The sequence below is a fragment of the Ursus arctos genome, unplaced genomic scaffold (genome assembly GCF_023065955.2).
Source record: "Ursus arctos isolate Adak ecotype North America unplaced genomic scaffold, UrsArc2.0 scaffold_34, whole genome shotgun sequence".
Taxonomy (NCBI): domain Eukaryota; kingdom Metazoa; phylum Chordata; class Mammalia; order Carnivora; family Ursidae; genus Ursus; species Ursus arctos.
In genome coordinates, this window is record NW_026623030.1 from 1,306,555 (window position 1) to 1,326,658 (window position 20,104).

At 43.9% G+C, this 20,104-nt stretch overlaps 1 pseudogene and 1 gene segment (V, D, J or C); both read left to right on the forward strand.

The window, feature by feature from the left end:
* Nucleotides 1–1,897: 1,897 nt before the first annotated feature.
* LOC130542474 (immunoglobulin lambda variable 2-18-like) lies at nucleotides 1,898–2,339 on the forward strand (annotated as a pseudogene).
* A 7,275-nt stretch (nucleotides 2,340–9,614) lies between these two features.
* Nucleotides 9,615–10,213, forward strand: LOC130542423 (immunoglobulin lambda variable 2-18-like). The segment is given in 2 exon segments: nucleotides 9,615–9,698; nucleotides 9,813–10,213. Coding segments are annotated over 2 exon segments (447 nt in total).
* Nucleotides 10,214–20,104: the final 9,891 nt, after the last annotated feature.

A 20,104-nucleotide genomic window follows, 5' to 3' on the forward strand; every position in this document is an offset into this window, starting at 1 on the left:
GATGGTATTCTTATCCAAAAATTAGACATCATTACTTAAACAATGGTCTAAAGAGTTTAGTAGTTGAATGTTTAAAGCACATAAACAATCTCAAGTCCCAAACAATTCTTGTTTCCCAGAACACTTTTCCTTGCCCCCATCCCAGTGGTCTCCACTCTGCTCATCCCATGGTCTGGTCCAGAGACACATTGTTCAGAAGCTCTTGAAGCCTCTGTCTTATGGTATGAATAGTGATATGAAAAGTCTCATCAGAGCATCTCTTTTCCACAAAACTCCTTGAAAGGATCCGTGAGTGCTGAACAGTTTTTCTCCAAACCCACCTGCTTCTAGGAAAGCACACTAGGTCAAACATCTCTGTGGATGAAGAGACTTTGCTTAGGAAGTACCTAGCTGTGAGGTCAGGTCACAAATGTGCACCAAGAGGCAGATAGAGAACATCCTGTGTTTCCTGGGCACACAGACTTGCCTTGTGATATATCCCTGGAGCAGGACCCCCGAGGCCAATCTTGACTCCCGTCTCCTTCTCCCAGAGGCTCAGACCCTGAATCCTTTCTCTGGATTTCAATGAGGTATTTCTCCACTCTACTCAGATCTCTATTTCTTGCATTATTCTTATTTCTTAATCATGTTGAGAATACAAACATTTTCTCAATATCCCTCTTTTGTCATCCTTGAACCAGCTGGGGCTGGATTAATTCAATGTGTGATGTTTCCTCAGCCCTGAGCCACCTCCCCCTACACACTCTATCCCTGTGATGTGGCTTCCTGGTGACTTTGAGAAAGAGCATGTGGGCGACTCAATGTTGCAGATGCCATGTGTCATTATGTACGAAATAAAGGGAAAATGGGAAGGATCTCAAATTGCACCAGAAAGGATAAGAGCTTGGGACAGAGCTGGGAGGATTTGGAGGGTGGGCAAGAGGAGGAGAAGAGCATGGGTTTCCAGCTCCCTCAGCTGCCTTCCATGGTGCTTGGCCTTTATGCTCTGTGGCCACTAGGAGGCAGCGAGGACCTGAATTTGGGAAAAGCAATTTTTGCTGATCTGTTATCCTGAAGGTGGGTCCAAAAGTGCTTCTGGGGGGCGCCTGGGTGGCTCAGTCGTTAAGCGTCTGCCTTCGGCTCAGGGCGTGATCCCAGCGTTATGGGATCGAGCCCCACATGAGGCTCCTCCGCTGGGAGCCTGCTTCTTCCTCTCCCACTCCCCCTGTTTGTGTTCCCTCTCTCACTGACTGTCTCTATCAAATAAATAAATAAAATCTTTTAAAAAAAAAGTGCTTCTGGAGCCACTCTATGTGCGACACAAGGGAAGGGGGGCCTAATATCTGTTGTATTCCAGTAGTTCCCTTTATGGAAGTTCCAGTAAACATCTCCTAACTTTAAAGCACTGTAGAGCAGGAGAGCGAGTGTTGAGAAAAGTTAACTGAGGGCACCAAGAGTGATTTGAGGGAGAATGAGACCCCAGCTCTGCCTGTGCTCCTGGCGAGACGAGTAATTGAATTTCCCCTAATCTCAGCCACCTGGAGAGCTTCCCTAACCCTCCTCCTGCACAGCAAAGTGGTCCTGGGATTCCTCCCCCAGCCACACCAAGACTTCCCCAGTAGAAGGCAAGGATATTCCAAGGCTGGCTTGAAATCCTGGGGTCTGTCACAGACTCTGCCTCTCGTGATTCAGCGAATGCATCTGACGTGTTAACATCTGGACACCTAGGCTTTGTTACCAGCGATGAAGAAGTATTTGGTATAGAGAATCACATCAGAGTGGGTGAGGAGAGGCAGGGCAGGAAGTACACTTGCATGGAGGCCCTCCCTGGAGGCAGGAGGAGTGGATAAGAGAATTATGGTGGAGCCAGGCTCAAGGTTGGCGTCTGAGAAGTCAGTACTCTTAGCGCATCTCCACCATGGCTTGTGCTCTGGTCCTCCTCACCCTCCTCACTCAGGACACAGGTGAGCCCTCCAGGAAAGGGAGCACAGGGACATCTGGGCTGATCCTTTGTCTCCTCCTCAGACTTACCTGGGGTCCCACCACTAAACTCACTAGATCGTGTTCATTCATTTTTCAGGATCCTGGGCACAGTCTTCCCTAACTCAGCCTCTCTCAGTATCTGGGGCCCTGGGTCAGACCATCACCATCTCCTGTGCCAGAAGCAGCAGTAACATTGGGAGTGGTAATTATGTCTCCTGGTATCAGGAGCTCCCAGGAACTTCCCCAAACTCCTGATGTATAATGTAAATACTCGGCCATCAGGGAACCCCGATCCCTTCTCTGGCTCCAAATCTGGAAACACGGCCTCCCTGACCATCTCTCGTCTCCAGGCTGAAGATGAGGCTGAGTATTACTGATGGTCATATGATGGTAGCTACATTTTTTCACAGTGATCCCATTTCATGAGGAAGTGAAACCAAAACCTGCCCTCTGTTTACAGGCTCCCTACTTGCTCTGAGGATGCTCACCCAACATGGGGACATCTGGATGCACATTTCTATGGAGCCCCCTTCATCCTCTGGGGCAGGTGCAGTAGTTTCTTTAGGAATTCACACTTCGCAAAATTCGCAGTCCATTTCATGAAAGTCCCGTCTTTTCTGAAAGGGACCATTCAGCCTGATTGATATTTCCCCTTTATTTTTTAAAATTTTTTTAAAGGTATTATTTATTTATTTGACAGAGACAGCCAGCCAGCGAGAGAAGGAACATGAGCAGGGGGAGTGGGAGAGGAAGAAGCAGGCTCCCAGCGGAGGAGCCTGATGCTGGGCTGGATCCCATGATGCTGGGATCATGCCCTGAGCTAAAGGCAGATGCTTAACTGCTGAACCACCCAGGCGCCCCAATGCTATTTCCCCTTTAAATCATCTAATAAGAAAGCATACTAGGACAGGCAGCTCTTTGTGAGTGGAAAGGACTTCTCCCCAGGAAGGTGCACAGCTATGAGTTGTTAGTCTCAGTACAGAGGAGATTAAGAGAAGAATGGCTTCTGCCCCATGTGATAGAGAAATGCACTCTGATGTTAAGTCCCAGAGCTGGGCTCTTTAGAGTAATCCTGACCCCAGTTCCCTTCTACCTAATTCACGAACCCTGGAAAAACTGCTCCTGTTTACTTTGGCTGTTTCAGATGATGACTGAACTCTCTTTCTCATTCACTCTCTCAATATTTTTTTATTCAAAAGTATAAGTAACCAACAGTTTTTTTCTTTTCTGCCTGTGCCATTGTTCTCATCCCGGCTATCTTCAGGATATGGTTTAATTTGACCCTTAATATTTCCACAGCCCTGAGCCAAGAACTGCCACACTAACACAAACGTTGTGATAAGGCTATTAAGGGGGAAAAGCTAGCTGGTGCTGAGGGGTAGGGTCTGAAGCCCCTGGTGTGGCAGGTGACCCATTCCTTTCTTGAGGAAGATGGATTTAAGAGGAATCTCAGGACTTGGTACTGACTGGAGGGGGAAAGAAGAAGAGGGAGAAGAGGCAGAGCAGAAATTCCTGCTCTCACTCAGCAGCCTTCCCTGGTGCTTGGGTAGCACCATCTGTGACCAACAGGGGACAGCAAGGACCTGATTTGGGGGAGGTCATGGCTGTAATTTACCCTGACCTTTGCAGAGTACCAAGAACTGATTCCTCCTGAGTCATGCAAAGGAGGACCATGTGTGAAGGGTGATCCAAGTCTATTTTGCCCCAATAAGTCCCCTGCGTGAGAGGCCAAGAGACACCCCCAGACATCAGCCTCAGAGTCGTGCAAGGAAGGGGACTGAGAAGCAGGAGGACCCCCCTACTGAGGAGGAGAGGAAGGAGATAAGGGTTGGGAAACACCCCTTGCTCTGTTTTTGGGCCTGCCATGGAAAGAGTGAATCTCTCCTAACTCCAACACCTCTGGTTCTTTTCCCCAGGCACAATCAGCACAATACATGTGGAAAGGAATGGGATCATTCCTCAACTATGTGGACTCCCACAGTAGGAACTAAGGGACATTCCAAGTCTGGCTCCATTTCCTGGGCAGAAACATGAGCTCTGTCCTAGAAAATCCATGTCAAATTATTGGCATTCTTCAGCTAAATTCTGTTGCCCCGGAATGCAGATATACCTAGAATGAAGGGTCAGATCAAGGGAGTGAGGAGAGGCTTGTGCAGGAAGCACATTTACATGGAGGCCTCCTCTTCTTCCATGCAGGGGAAGGGGATTAGAGGAGGGGGACAGCCAGCCTTAAGGTTGGGGTCTCAGAAGTCAGTGCTCTTGGGCTGTCTCCACCACAGCCTGGAGTCTGACCTCCTCACGCTCCTCACTAAAGGCACAGGTGAGGCCTTCATGCAAGGGACCATGGGTACATGTGGGCCCATCTGTTTCTCCTCCTCGGTATTACCAGGCCCAGTAATGAATTAAAAAGAGTGTGTTTTGTACTTTTCAGTGTCCTAGACCCAGTGTGCCCCGAATCAGCCTCCCTCAGTACCTGGGGCTCTGGGAAGGACTGTCACCATCTACTGTGCCTGAAGCAGCAATAATAATGGGGCCTCTCACTATGTCTCCTGGCAGCAACAGCACCTGTGATCAACTCTTAAACCTATGATTCATTGTGTCAATAAGCAGCCCTCAGGGATCCCTGATCCCTTCTCTGGCTCCAGCTCTGGCAACAGAGCCTCCCTGACCATCTCTGGTCTCCCATCCAAGGATGAGGCTGATTATGACTGTGACTCATATACAGTCAGTGGCAGTTATCACAGTGGTGGAAATTCATGGGGATGTGACACCAAAACCTGTCCTGAGCTCACAGGCTCTCTCCTCGCTCTGAAGACGATTGCCAATCCTGTGCAGAGGGGGCTTCCTGCAATGTGGCCACGAGAAATCAGTTCTTCACCCTCTCTTGTCCTCCAACGATGTCTGAAAAGAAGACATTCCTTTGATGAATTTTCTCGGGACACAGTCAACATAGCGTAATAAAAAATTATTATAAATAAAAAAGATATTCCACCATTGCTCACACTGGTAGAGGGCACAGCTGGTTTCCCGTGTAACTTGTGATCCAACAAAACGTCAGGGATGGAGTAGGATGCCTGGAAATTTCAAAGTGAAGACAACCTATGGAATAGGAAAGAATATTTATAACATATACATCGTATAAGGGGTTAATATCCAAAATTTCTAGGAAAAACAATTTCCTACATTCATGCCAGGAAGTACTTTTGCAACTTGGAGCCAGGTTCCAAGGCATGTTAGACCCATCCTCTTCATCCCAAAGAAATTGTAAAGCAGGGACACTGTCACCTTGATGTTTTCATTTCAAAGTGATGAGTCTCAGGAACTTGAGAAAGAGATCCCTTGGTTGTAAACCTGACAAGGGTCTTATTTACCTGTGAAACACATTAGGTAATTTAAGTGAGAGCAGAGAAAAAATTGAGAACTCATGTTTTCTTGGTAAATACGAAAAGGAAAGAGAGGAAGTCCTTCCCTTCTTCGTGATCAGAGAAAATTTCACCCCCCCACACACATTTTATTTTATTTCTTTAGATTTATATTTACAATTCAAGAATCAAGGCACATTTGTAGGGAATTACTCAGGAGACAGCCTGGCATATTCTTGTCTTGTCTTTGTGCCTCCAAAGCATTCCATATTCAGCCTCATCTTTCCTTCCTTTTTACCTGCCCTCTGGATCTGCCCTGAACATGCTGGGGTGAGCCAGGAGGGAGGTCACAGACCACAGCCACAACAGAACCATGGGAGAGTGGCTTTGTCCTACCATTGGCTTGTTCTCTTTTCCAGTTTGTTTCTCATGGATACTGTGTGTATTTATTTAAATGAAAAGCAAAATACCCACAGGGCAGTGTTTTCTCCTTTCACATCCCATTTCTCATGGCAACGCTCTCTTCTATATTTGTTCACAATCTGCTCTACGTAAAGGACAGGAAAAGTGCTCAGGTATATTTGAGATTGTTTTCCAAATTCTTTCATTATAATGCTTATCTAAACAGGAGTGCATTAAATAAATGTTTATACATTTAGAAAGAAAAATAAATGGAAACCACATCTACCCACTCAAAGCAGAGCCACCTTTTAAAAAATAAAAACAAACAGCCGTCCATCCATTCTGCAATTAACTGTACACCGAGTGTGGTATTATACATCCCCTTTATTTCCTATAAATTCTTTGCACCTTTGTAGCATCACCAAACATTTGGGTGAAAGAGTGCATAGAAAAGTGAAACAGTGAGTGTAAAGCAAGAAACAAGCTGAGAAAGGAAAGGACAATATATCCATTAGGTGAGATCTCAGGGACATTAAGCTTAAGAGAGCATCTGGGCCAGTGTGGGTTAGTCTTCCTGGGAGTTTTTCACAGCACCTACTGAAGAGGAGAGATTAGGACCTGGGAAAAGGTGAATATTGTCACAGGTTGATCCCAAGTCCTGTACTAATTGGCTCAGCATGTCCTCTGGGAGGAGACCCTGGACACTTCTCTTGAGGAAGAGAGAGAGTGTCCTCTTGACTGACCATGACATTGGTGCTTTGTCATGTCAAGACCAACCTAGCTCAGACCAGAAAGTACTCAAAAGGAATCCAGGCTAGAGACACACAGGCTTTCAAGCTGGTATCAGTGTTCCCAGCCCCTTGGTGATGTCAGTTTCCTCATGGATGAGCATTTTGGTTTCTTGAGGAAGAGTTGAAAAGGGGATGATCACCTGAGGGAGGTCGCCCCAGACCTCAACATCTTTATCACACCCATGTTCTCATCCTAATAGCACACTGCCAACTCTACTTGGCTCCCCTGATCCAGGCAGGTGTGCTTTATGCTCCTGAGACAAATCCGTCTGGGGAGGGTCTGGTAGAACATGGACTATTAGTCTTTCTACACCAGGGAGAGGGGATGTGGGGACTTACCTACTTATGTACTAACTTGCACTCACTCTAATTTTTGTTTTCATCACCATCATCATTTCGATACTCATGACCAGCTGAGAATCATGAGGGAATAAAATTCCTCGCTTGATGGTTTATTAAGAAATGAATAGTTACTCAAGTCAAACAGTTGTTTGGAAAAAGGTCCACACAACCACGAATCAAGTAAAATGTGCCTTCTCATGGTTTTCTTCATGTTTCTTGTCCTTGGGGTTTGTTCAGCTTCTGGAAGCACATGTTTCCTTCTTGTTCTCTTTGTCTTCTCTTTTAGGATCCCCTGTTCAATGCATTTTGGGGCAGCTGAAGAGATTCCACAGTTTTTTTATGGTTTTTGGTCCCTAAATCTTTTTTCCCTCTGTATTTTAGATTGCACACTTTTCCTGCTATCACCCTGAGGTCATTAGTCTTTTCTTTTCCAATCTCTGGTAAGTTCCATATAATGTACTATTGAGATGTTCTTCATTATGTCTTCTATGTCTTGGCTAAGATGTACTATCCCTCTGGTAATTTTCAAAGAAATTCTCCCCTTTTTTGTGTCCGTTTTTAAGTAGCTTGTTGAACGTCTTCGTGAGAAAATCCAAATTATCTGTCGTACTGGGTTAAGTATCTTTAAATTTCTTTTCCAAGCCAGCTGAGATTTTCCTTGTTTCATATACTGAGTAATTTTGGCACCTGTCCTGAATCTATCCAGTGTTATGTTATGAAACTGGGATTTCTGTGAAAATTCTAACTGAAGGTTTTGTTTTAGTAGATACTTGACCCAACCAGGTTCAAGCTCATAGTTTCAAACAGCCTTCTGTGGAATGTAATTTCTGTGTCAGACAGTTTGCAAAACCTTTGCCCTGCTATTTGCATCTGTCCTAAGGGGAAGCTACAGAGTGAGCTGCACAGGTCACATCTAGGATGTCTTCGGAAGTCCCTTTCCGTTTTGTTACCCACATTGTTCCATTCTCCTTAGTATCAGACACTGCACAAGTGCAGTTCAGAGATGAACCATGAACTCATAAACAAGTTGCAGCATTGCTTTCCCAGGCTTCTCTCCCTCTACTGTCTCCCCAGTATTTCCAGTTCACTGGATCTTCCTTCTTGTCTTGTGGACAGATACGTGGATTTATGGCTCCACTCCACTGCCATGCAATTCCCCTGACAGTGCTGATGTCTGGGCCATGTTGCACGAGGACAGAGAGGATTGTATTTGGGGCCAAAAAGCAACTTCCTAGGGCCACCACTGTTATTTTTCTCACAAGAGATGTACTTCCTTTCTGAAGGGACATAGAGAAGGAAAAGAAGAAACCCTAAAAGAATGGAAAATTGGATATCCAATGTTGCTCTGAGTGTTAGAAATCATCTTTCTCACATGTCAAGCCAGAATAATGGGCTATTCTGGGATCTCTTTCTGTCTCAAGCTGGTGCCTGGTCCTGGCTCCCAGCTGCCCGAGGGCAGGTGGCAAGACTCTGAAGGGAAAAGAGGAAAGTCAGCATTGTTTCTACGCTACTTGAAATGTCAATGTCATTCCCAATCTGCCTTATAGGAGCTTGTTCGAGGGACTCAAACAGCTCCCATGTGCATTATTTCTTGGCTTACAGCAGCATTCATGGGGAATTGTGGTGTCTGCTCACTATGTCCTAATTCAAAACTGAGCCGAGTTATAGTATTTCCATTTCTGTCTACGTTACCTGTTGAAACAGGCATTAGGGAAAAGGAGAAATTGAAAATGAATTTTAAAAGTTCCACAGGAAAGAAATAGGAATGGATACTCTATAATGGTTCTATTCCCTCAGTGGTCCAAGGTCCAGAGATTACTTTTATGGTGACCAGTGTGTGAATGGTGATGAAAACCTGAGTAGAAAAAAAAATGTGACTATTGCTAGACAAATAGATCAAATATAAATGGAATGAGAGCTGGATAATATAAATCTTATAACAATTAACCCCCCGGGCAATGAGAAATGTCCCATTACCAAAGCTACACAACTCTATTCTGATTCATCTCTCACTAGAAAGTGTACCATGGACAGTGTAGCTTTCTTCTTCATTTCTCATATTGAGATTTGAGGCTGAAGAAGTGCAAGTGGCTTGTTCGTGAGTGGAATGTGCAGAATGTCCTGGCAGGTGCTCCTTTTCTCCTCCTAGGGTTTGCTTACACCTGTGGACCTGACCCTCCATATGGCATGTAGGTAAACAGCTGAGGTGACTGACAAGTTGGTGGTTGTCAATGTTGCGTGTTCATCAGCACAAACAAGTATGGGTGGGACTGTGGCAGCCTGCAGGTGGGGGAGAGCCCAGCACCAACCACCAACTCACAGCAGATGTTTCCATTGGCGTCAGCAGTGATGCTTTCCTAACAGTAGAGAGATCCTCAGAAGTTGATACCCAGCAGAGGGCACAGAAGGAAGGGCCCCAAGTCTTGCATGGTCACAAAGACATAGTCCTGGTATTGTGGAAACACAGAAGGTCCAGTAGCTAACATACCTGAGGTCTTCAGGAGCTCTTTCTCTTCTGGGTGAATCAGGCATAAAAATTGCAATTCCTGACCTTAAGAAAACACATGTCAAAGTGTTTGAGTCTAGTCAGCTAAGCTCTGCTGCCCAAGGATGTAAAGTATCTAGAATGAAGTGTCAGATCAGAGGGGGTGAGGAGAGGAAGGTCTAGGAAGCACATTTGCATGCAGGCCACACCCTCCTGAGACAGGGATGGGGAGGAGATAATAGAGGTCTGGGAGACACAAGCCTGGGATTGGGGGTCTCAGAAGGCAGTGCTGTTGAGGAGTCACCACCATGGCCTGGACTCTGGTCTTTCTCAGTCTCCTCACTCAGGGCACAGGTGAGGTCCCCAGGGAAGGGTGCACGGGGACATCTAAGCTGATCATTTCTCTCCCCTTCAGTTTCACCTGAGGCCCCAGCACAGAGCTAATGATTACATTTATCCTTTTTTTAGGTTCCTGGGCCCAGTCTACCCTGACTCAGCCGGCCTCAGTGTCCGGGGCTTTGGGACAGACAGTTACCATTTCTTGTACTGGAACCAGCAATGACATTGGAAGTTATAATGATGTCTCCTGGCACCAACAATATCCTGGCATGGCCCCCAAAACTCTGATTTACAGAGTAAATACTCGGCCATCAGGGATCCCTGATCGCTTCTCTGGCTCCAAGTCTGGCAACACAGCTACCCTGACCATCTCTGGACTCCAGGCTGAGGATGAGGCTGAGTATTACTGTGCTTCGTATAGAAGTGGTAGCACTTATCACAGTGGTCTAAGTTCATGGGGAAGTAAAACCAAAACCTGCCCTGTTCTCACAGCCTCCCTCCTTGCTCGGAAGATGCTTCCTCAATCCTAACCATTTATAGAGGGGGCTTCGTGCAATATGGTCTTGAGATTTCGGTTCTCTCTCAGATTTCAGTTCTCCCTCATGCAATATAATAAAATGGAATAGGCTTCCTGGTGCATTCTCTGGGGAATTGTCAGTCTCTTTGTTCCTTTACGTGTTCCCAGAATATGATCTTCCCACTCATCAATAGTAAGAAGAGACTGACAAAGAGATCTCTGTTCTGTCTAATTTTCACAGGTCAGGGACATCCTTACTTTCAATGACAGCCTCTCACTTCTGTAAGGCCTCATTAGAATAATTTATCCAGAAATGACCTTGTCTTACTCAACTCAGTGTCCGCCATACTCTAGTCATCATGATCCAGTTTGGTGGGATATTGTTCTGCATGTCAGGGTTTGAGAAAACAGCAACACAGTGAAAGCTGAAGATCTAGCTGAAGGAATGAGTAGAAAAGGAAGATGTTGTTTTTCCAGTGCCCCTTCATCGATGCCCCCATATCCAAGGAGCTGAGCAGGGGATTTGGAGTTGAGACTATAGCATATGTGGAAGCTCCCCTACCATCCGTCCAATAAATCCTTATGGTGGATTCAGCCCTGTCTTCCTGACAGGGTGGGCTCTTTTCAACACGGTTCCGTTTTCCACATGGGAAGAGAAGGCTTGTCTGCATTCCTCAGGGAAACCCATTATACCTGAGTTTCAAGAGGAGCCAGCCCACGTTCTACAAGGAATCCCAGTTATGACAAATCACTAAATACAAATACGCTTTATATATGTCCACGGATTCTCTGTCCCTTAATTGAGCCTGGTGTAGACCAGAGAAAACCTGTTTCAGTAACCAATTGTTCTTAGTCTGCCAGAACTGTCCTAGTTTTTGCAGTGAAAGTGTCACATCCTAGCAATTCCCTCGCTCTGGGGCAATTCAGGATGCAAGGTCAGCATACCTAAGAGCTCAGTCTTTCTCATTCTGTTCTCTCATTTAGTTACTTCTCCAAATCTCTTTCCAGTTACCTCCTTTCTTTTTTTTTAATAATAATATTTTTTATTATATTATGTTAGTCACCATACAGTACATCCTTAGTTTTTGAGGTAAAGTTCCATGATTCATTACTTGCATATAACACTCAGTGCACGATGCAATATGTGCCCGCCTTAATACGCATCACCAGACTATCCCATTCCCCCACCCTCTCCCCTCTGAAGCCCTCAGTGTGTTTCCCAAAGTCCATAGTCTCTCATGGTTCATTCCGCCTTCTGTTTATCCCCACTTTCTTCTTCCCTTTCTTCTCCTGCTGATCTTCCTACTTCTTATATCCCAAAAATGAGTGAAACCATATGATAATTGTCTTACTCTGCTTGACTTATTTCACATAGTATTATCTTCCAGTCCTGTCCATGTTGCAGCAAATGTTGAGAAATCGTTCTTTTTGATGTCTGAGTGCAGAAAAAGCATTTGACAAAATACAGCATCCTTTCCTGATTAAAACACTTCAGAGTGTTGGGATAGAGAGTACCTTCCTCAATTTCATATAAACCACCTATGAAAATCCTACAGCAAATATCATTCTCAATAGGGAAAAGTTGGAAGACTTTCCCTTAAGATCAGGAACATGACAAGGATGCCCACTCTCACCACTATTATTCAACATAGTACTACAAGTCCTTGCAACAGCAATCAGACAACAAAAAGGATAAAAGGTATCCAAGTTGGCAAAGAAGAAATCAAACTCTTCGCAGATGACATATTAGTCTATATGGAAAACCCAGAAGAATCCACCCCCAAACTACTAGAAGTTATAGAGCAATTCAGTAATGTGGCGAGATACAAAATCAATTCTCAGAAATCAGTTGCATTTCTATACACGAACAATGAGACTGAAGAGAGAGAAATTAGGGAATTCAATCCATTTACAATAGCAGCAAAAATCATACATTATCTCAGAATTAACTTAACCAGGGATGTAAAGAATCTATATTCTAGAAATTACAAACCACTCTTAAAGACATTGAAGATAAAGACACAAAAAGTTAGGAAAATATCCCATTCTCATGGATCAGAAGAATTAACACAGTTAAAATGTCTATGCTCCCCATAGCAATCTATACTTTCAATGCCATCCCAATCAAAATACCAAAGACATTTTTCAAAGAACTGAAACAGACAGCCCTTAAATTTGTGTGGAACAAGAAAAGGCCCCAAATCGCCAAGGAATTCTTGAAAAAGAAAAACAAGGTTGGGTCATCACGGTGCCAGATTTCAAGCAATACTACAAAGCTGTGATCAAAAAGACAGCATGGTACTGGCACAAAAACAGACACATAGACCAATGGAACAGAATAGAAAACCCAGAAATGGACCCTCGGCTTTTTGGGCAACTAAACTTTGACAAAGCAGGAAAAAACATCCAGTGGAAGAAAGACAGTCTCTTCAATAAATGGTGCTGGGAAAATTAGACAGCTATGTACAAAAGAATGAAACTTGATCACTCTCTCACACCATACACAAAGATAAAATCCAAATGGATGGAAGTCCTAGGTGTGAATCAGGAATCCATCAAAATCCTAGAGGAGAACGTAGGCTGCAACCCCTTTTATATCAGCCACAGCAACTTTTTCATGACACATCTCCAAAGTCAAGAGAAACAAAAGAAAAAATGAACTTGTGGGACTTCAAGATAAAAAGCTTCTAAAGAAAGGGGGTAATCAGAAGGGGGAATGAAGCATGAGAGACTATGGACTCTGAGAAAAAAACTGAGGGCTTCAGAGGGAAGGGGGGTGGGGAATGGGATGGGCTGGTGATGGGTAGTAAGGAGGATATGTATTGCATGGTGCCCTGGGTGTTATACGTACTAATGATACATGGAACTTTACGTCAAAAACCAGGGATGTACTGTATGGTGACTAACAATATAAGAAAAAATATTATTATAAAAAATAAATAATAAATAAATGTTAACTCATCCTGAAGGTAAAAAAAGAAAAAAGCTTGTGCACAGCCAAGGAAACAGTCAAAAGAACTAAGAAGCAGCCCACGGGATGGGAGAAGATATTTGCAAATGACACTACAGATAAAAGATTAGTATCTAAGATCTACAAAGAACTTCTCAAGCTCAATACACAGGAAGCAAATAAATCAAAACATGGGCAGAAGATATGAACAGACACTTTTTCAATGAAGACATACAAATGGCTATCAGACACATGAAAAAATGTTCAAAATCATTAGCCATCAGGGAAATTCAAATCAAAACCACATTGAGAGAAGGAGGAGTTAAGATGGCGGAGGAGTAGGAGACACCTTTTTCAGCCGGTCCCCCAAGTCGAGCTGGATAGGTACCAGACTAGCCTAAACAACCACAGAACCAGCCTGAGACGCAGGAAGATGCATCTGGATCTCTACAAATGAACATCCCAAGCGCTGAGTATTGAGGTACAAAGCGGGGAGCCCTGAAACCGTGCACAGATATTGGAAGATAAATGGAAGGGGGAGGGAGCCGCCACGTTCGGGCGCTGGGAAGCGGTAGCCACTTGCATGGGAGAGCGGGTGGGGCTCGCGGACGGCACTGGCAAAACAGCAGACTGAGACCGTGAGCTGGGTGCGCGCGCCACCAGGCATCTCGCAGAACACCGGAATCCCGGTGCGCTCACTGAATCCAGACTGAGACTGGGAGCTTCCGGAGCGCGCGCAGGGCGGCTGGCGGCGTTAGAAACACAAAGGACAGAGACGCGCCGGCCCTAGAAGTGAGAGCAGGGACGCTGGGTGTGGGGTGCACAGCCTGGGACGCTGCAGGGTTGAGCAGCACCAACAGTAACAGAGTTAAAGTGGCCAGAACATTAGTAGAGAACGGGCCGCAATCCCTCTGTTCTGTGACAGAGGCTGAAATTCGGCCGCTGCTGCTCTGACTCTCAGAAGAGGCACAGCAAACCGCCAGGGAAAGCCGCCTGAGAACAAAAGCTTGGAAATACTGGCTCAGAGAGTGCCCATCCCCATCCCCCCTCGCAGGGGATACGGAGACTCTACCCAAACAGGGTTGCCTGAGTATCGGCGCGGCAGGCCCCTCCCCCAGAACACAGAAGGCAGTCTGAAAAATCAAGAAGCCCACAACCCGGGCGCCTGGGTGGTGCAGTCATTGAGCGCCTGTCTTCGGCTTAGGGCGTGATCCCGGTGTTCTGGAAAGGAGTCCCTCATCGGGCTCCTCCGCTGGGAGCCTGCTTCTTCCTCTCCCACTCCCCTGCTTCTGTTCCCTCTCTCGCTGGTTGGCTGCCACATAAATAAATAAATAAAATCTTTAAAGAAGAAGCCCACATCCCTAAGATCCCTAAAAAACAAGGGGCACGGCCTGGGACCCAGTCAATAATTTGGGCTCTGGACAACCCCGCAACCTGTCCTCATCAGAATGACAAGAAGGAGAAGCCATCCCAACAAAAAAAAGACAGTGAGTCTGTGGCCTCTGCCACAGAAATAATGGATATGGATGTAACCAAATTATCAGAAATGGAATTCAGAGTAACAATGGTCAAAATGATGAGTAGAATTGAAAAAACTATTAACGAAAAGGTTACTGAGAATATCGAATCCCTAAGGACAGAAATGAGAATGAATCTGACAGAAATTAAAAATTCTATGAGCCAAATGCAGGCAAAACTAGAGGCTCTGACGGCCAGGATCACAGAAGCAGAGGAACGGGTTAGTGAATTAGAGGATGGGTTAATAGAGGAAAAAACCAAAATAGAAGCTGCTCTTAAAAAAATCCAAGCCCACGAATGTAGGTTACGGGAGATTACTGACTCAATGAAATGATCCAATGTTAGAATCATCGGCATCCCCGAGGGGGTGGAGAAAAACAGAGGTCTAGAAGAGATATTTGAACAAATTGTAGCTGAAAACTTCCCTAATCTAGCGAGGGAAACAAACATTCGTGTCCAAGAAGCAGAAAGGACCCCTCCCAAGCTCAACCACGACAAACCTACGCCACATCACGTCATAGTGCATTTCACAAATATTAGATGCAAGAATACAGTATTGAAAGCGGCCAGGGCAAAGAAATTTCTCACGTACCAACGTAAAGGCAACAGAATTATGTCAGACCTGCCTACACAGACCTGGAATGAGAGAAAGGGTTGGGGGAGCATATTTAAAGCTCTTTCAGAGAAAAACATGCAGCCAAGGATCCTTTATCCAGCAAGGCTGTCATTCAGAATTGATGGAGAAATAAAGACATTTCAGAATCGCCAGTCACTAACCAATTTCGTAACCACGAAACCAGCCCTATGGGAGATATTATGGGGGGTTCTATAAAAGTAAAAAGGCCCCAAGAGTGATACAGAACAGAAAGTCACAGCCAATACAAACAAAGACTTTACTGGCAACATGGCATCATTAAAAGCATATCTCTCAGTACTCAGTCTTAATGTTAATGGCTTAATTACTCCCTTAAAATGGTACAGGGTTGCAGATTGGATAAAAAGAAATGACCCATCCATTTGCTGTCTACAAGAGACTCATTTCGAACCCAAAGATGCATTCAGACTGAGAGTAAGGGGATGGAGTACCATCTTTCACGCAAATGGACCTCAAAAGAAAGCTGGGGTAGCAATTCTCATATCAGATAAATTGGATTTTAAACTACAGACTATAGTTAGAGACGCAGAAGGGCACTATACTATTCTTAAAGGAAGTATTCAACAAGTGGATATGACAATTATAAATATATATGCCCCCAACAGGGGAGCAGCAAGATACACAAGCCAACTCTTAACCAGAATAAAGAGACATATAAATAAAAATACATTAATAGTAGTGGACCTCAACACTCCACTATCAGAAATAGACAGAACACCCTGGCAAAAACTAAGCAAAGAATCAAAGGCTTTGAATGCCATACTCGACGAGTTGGACCTCATAGATATATATAGAACACTGCACCCCAGAACCAAAGAATACTCATTCTATTCTAATGCCCATGGAACATTCTCAAGAATAGTCCATGTTCTGGGACACAAAACAGGTCTCAACCGATACCAAAACACTGAAATTATCCCCTGCATATTCTCAGACCACAACACTCTGAAATTGGAACTCAACCACAAGGAAAAATTTGGAAGAAACTCAAACACTTGGAGACTAAGAACCATCCTGCTCAGGAATGACTCGATAAACCAGGAAATCAAAAATCAAATTAAACAATTTATGGAGACCAATGAGAATGAAAATACAACAGTCCAAAACCTATGGGATACTGCAAAGGCAGTCCTAAGGGGGAAATACATAGCCATCAAGCCTCACTCAAAAGAATAGAAAAATCTAAAATGCAGTTTTTATATTCTCATCTCAAGAAGCTGGAACAGCAACAGAGGGACAAGCCTAACCCATGCACGAGGAAGCAGTTGACCAAAACTAGAGGTGAAATCAATCAAGCAGAAACCAGACATACAGTAGAGCAGATCATCAGGATTAGAAGCTGGTTCTTTGAGAGAATCAATAAAATTGACAGACCACTGGCAAGACTTATCCAGAAGAAAAGAGAAAGGACCCAGATTATTAAAATTATGAATGAAAAAGGAGAGGTCATGATGAACACCATTGAAATTGGAAGGATTATTAGAAATTTTTATCAACAGCTATATGCCAGTAAACTAAGCAATCTGGAAGAGATGGAATCCTTCCTGGAAACCTATAAACTACCAAGACTGAAACAGGAAGAAATTGATTTCTTAAACAGGCCAATTAAATATGAAGAAATTGAGTCAGTGATAAACAACCTTCCAAATAACAAAACTCCAGGCCTGGACAGTTTTCCTGGGGAATTCTACCAAACATTCAAAGAAGAAATAATACCTATTCTCCTAAAGCTATTTCAAAAAATAGAAACAGAAGGAAAGCTACCAAACTCATTCTATGAGGCCAATATTACCTTGATCCCCAAACCAGGCAAAGACCCCCTCAAAAAGGAGAATTACAGACCGATTTCCCTAATGAATATGGATGCCAAAATCCTCAACAAGATACTTGCTAAGAGAATCCAGCAGTTCATTAAAAGGATTATCCATCACGATCAAGTGGGATTCATACCTGGGATGCAAGCGTGGTTCAATATTCGCAAATCAATCAGCGTGATACATCCTATCAACAAGAGAAAACTCAGGAACCATATGATCCTCTCAATCGATGCCGAAAAAGCATTTGACAAAATACAGCATCCTTTCCTGATTAAAACCCTTCAGAGTGTAGGAATAGAAGGTACATTTCTCAATCTCATAAAAGCTGTCTATGAAAAGCCTACTGCTAATATTATACTCAATGGGGAAAAGCTGGAAGCCTTTCCCTTAAGATCAGTAACTCGACAAGGATGCCCACTCTCGCCACTATTATTCAACATAGTACTAGAAGTCCTTGCAACAGCAATCAGAGGACAAAAAGGGATCAAAGGTATTCAAATCAGCAAAGAAGAAGTCAAAATGTCTCTCTTCGCAGATGACATGATACTCTTTATGGAAAAACCAAAAGAAGCCACTCCCAAACTATTAGAAGTTATAGAGCAATTCAGTAACATGGCGGGATACAAAATCAATGCTCAGAAATCAGTTGCATTTCTATACACGAGTAACGAGACCAAAGAAAGAGAAATTAGGGAATCCATCCCATTTACAATAGCACCAAAAACCATACGTTACCTTGGAATTAACTTAACCAGAGACGTAAAAGACCTATATTCTAGAAACTATAAATAACTCTTGAAAGACATTGAGGAAGACATAAAAAGATGGAAAAATATTCCATGCTCATGGATCGGAAGAATTAACATAGTAAAAATGTCCATGCTACCCAGAGCAATCTACACTTTCAATGCTATCCCGATCAAAATACCGAGGACATTTTTTAAGGAACTGGAACAAATAGTCCTTAAATTTGTATGGAAACAGAAAAGACCCCGAATCTCCAAGGAACTGTTGAAAAGGAAAAACAAAGCTGGGGGCATCACAATGCCGGATTTCGAGCTGTACTACAAAGCTGTGATCACAAAGACAGCATGGTACTGGCACAAAAACAGACACATAGACCAATGGAACAGAATAGAGAGCCCAGAAATGGACCCTCGGCTCTTTGGGCAACTAATCTTTGATAAAGCAGGAAAAAACTTCCGGTGGGAAAAAGACAGTCTCTTCAATAAATGGTGCTGGGAAAATTGGACAGCTACATGCAAAAGAATGAAACTTGATCACTATCTCACACCATACACAAAAATAAACCCCAAATGAATGAAAGACCTCAATGTGAGACAGGAATCCATCAAAATTCTAGAGGAGAACATAGGTGCAACCTCTATGACATCGGCCAAAGCAACCTTTTTCATGATACATCCCCAAAGGCAAACAAAAGATAAAATGAATTTATGGGACTTCATCAAGATTAAAAGTTTCTGCACAGCCAAGGAAACAGTCAGAAAAACTAAGAGGCAGCGCACGGAATGGGAGAATATATTTGCAAATGACACTACAGATAAAGGACTGGTATCCAAGATCTACAAAGAACTTCTCAAACTCAATACACGAGAAACAAATAAACAAATCAAAAAATGGGCAGAAGATATGAACAGACACTTTTCCAATGAAGACATACAAATGGCTAACAGACACATGAAAAAATGTTCAAAATCATTAGCCATCAAGGAAATTCAAATCAAAACCACACTAAGATACCACCTTACGCCAGTTAGAATGGCAAAAATAGACAAGGCAAGAAACAATTGTTGGAGAGGATGTGGAGAAACGGGATCCCTCCTACATTGTTGGTGGGAATGCAAATTGGTACAGCCACTCTGGAAAACAGTGTGGACGTCCCTTAAAAAGTTAAAAATTGAGCTACCCTATGACCCAGCCATTGCACTACTGGGTGTTTACCCCAAAGATACAGACGTAGTGAAGAGAAGGGCCATATGCACCCCAATGTTCATAGCAGCAATGTCCACAATAGCTAAATTGTGGAAGGAGCCAAGATGCCCTTCAACAGATGACTGGATTAAGCAGATGTGGTCCATATATACAATGGAATATTACTCAGCTATCAGAAAGAACGAGTTCTCAACATTTGCTACAACATGGACGGCACTGGAGGAGATAATGCTACGTGAAATAAGTCAAGCAGAGAAAGACAATTATCATATGATTTCTCTAATCTATGGAACATAAGAACTAGGATGATCGGTAGGGGAAGAAAGGGATAAAGAAAGGGGGGGTAATCAGAAGCGGGAATGAAACATGAGAGACTATGTACTATGAGAAACAAACTGAGGGCCTCAGAGGGGAGGGGGTGGGGTAATGGGATAGACCAGTGATGGGTAGTAAGGTGGGCACGTATTGCATGGTGCACTGGGTGTTATACACAACTAATGAATCATCGAGCCTTACATCGGAAACCGGGGATGTACTGTATGGTGACTAACATAATATAATAAAAAATCATAAAAAAACCACATTGAGATATCATCTTACACCAGTTAGAATGGAAAAATTGGCAAGCCAGGAAACAACAAATGTAGGAGAGGGTGTGGAGAAAGGGGATCCCTCTTACATTGTTGGTGGGAATGAAAGTTAGTACAGCCACTCTGGAAAACAGTGTGGAATTCATTTAAAAAGTGAAAAATCAAGCTACCCTATGATCCAGCCATTGCACTACTGGGTATTTACCCCAAGATACAGACGTAGTGAAGAGAAGGGCCATATGCACCCCAATGTTCATAGCAGCATTGTCCACAATAGATAAATCGTGGAAGGAGCCGAGATGCCCATCAACAGATGACTTGATTAAGAAAATGTGGTCCAGGGGCGCCTGGGTGGCACAGCGGTTAAGCGTCTGCCTTCGGCTCAGGGCGTGATTCTGGCATTACAGGATCGAGCCCCACA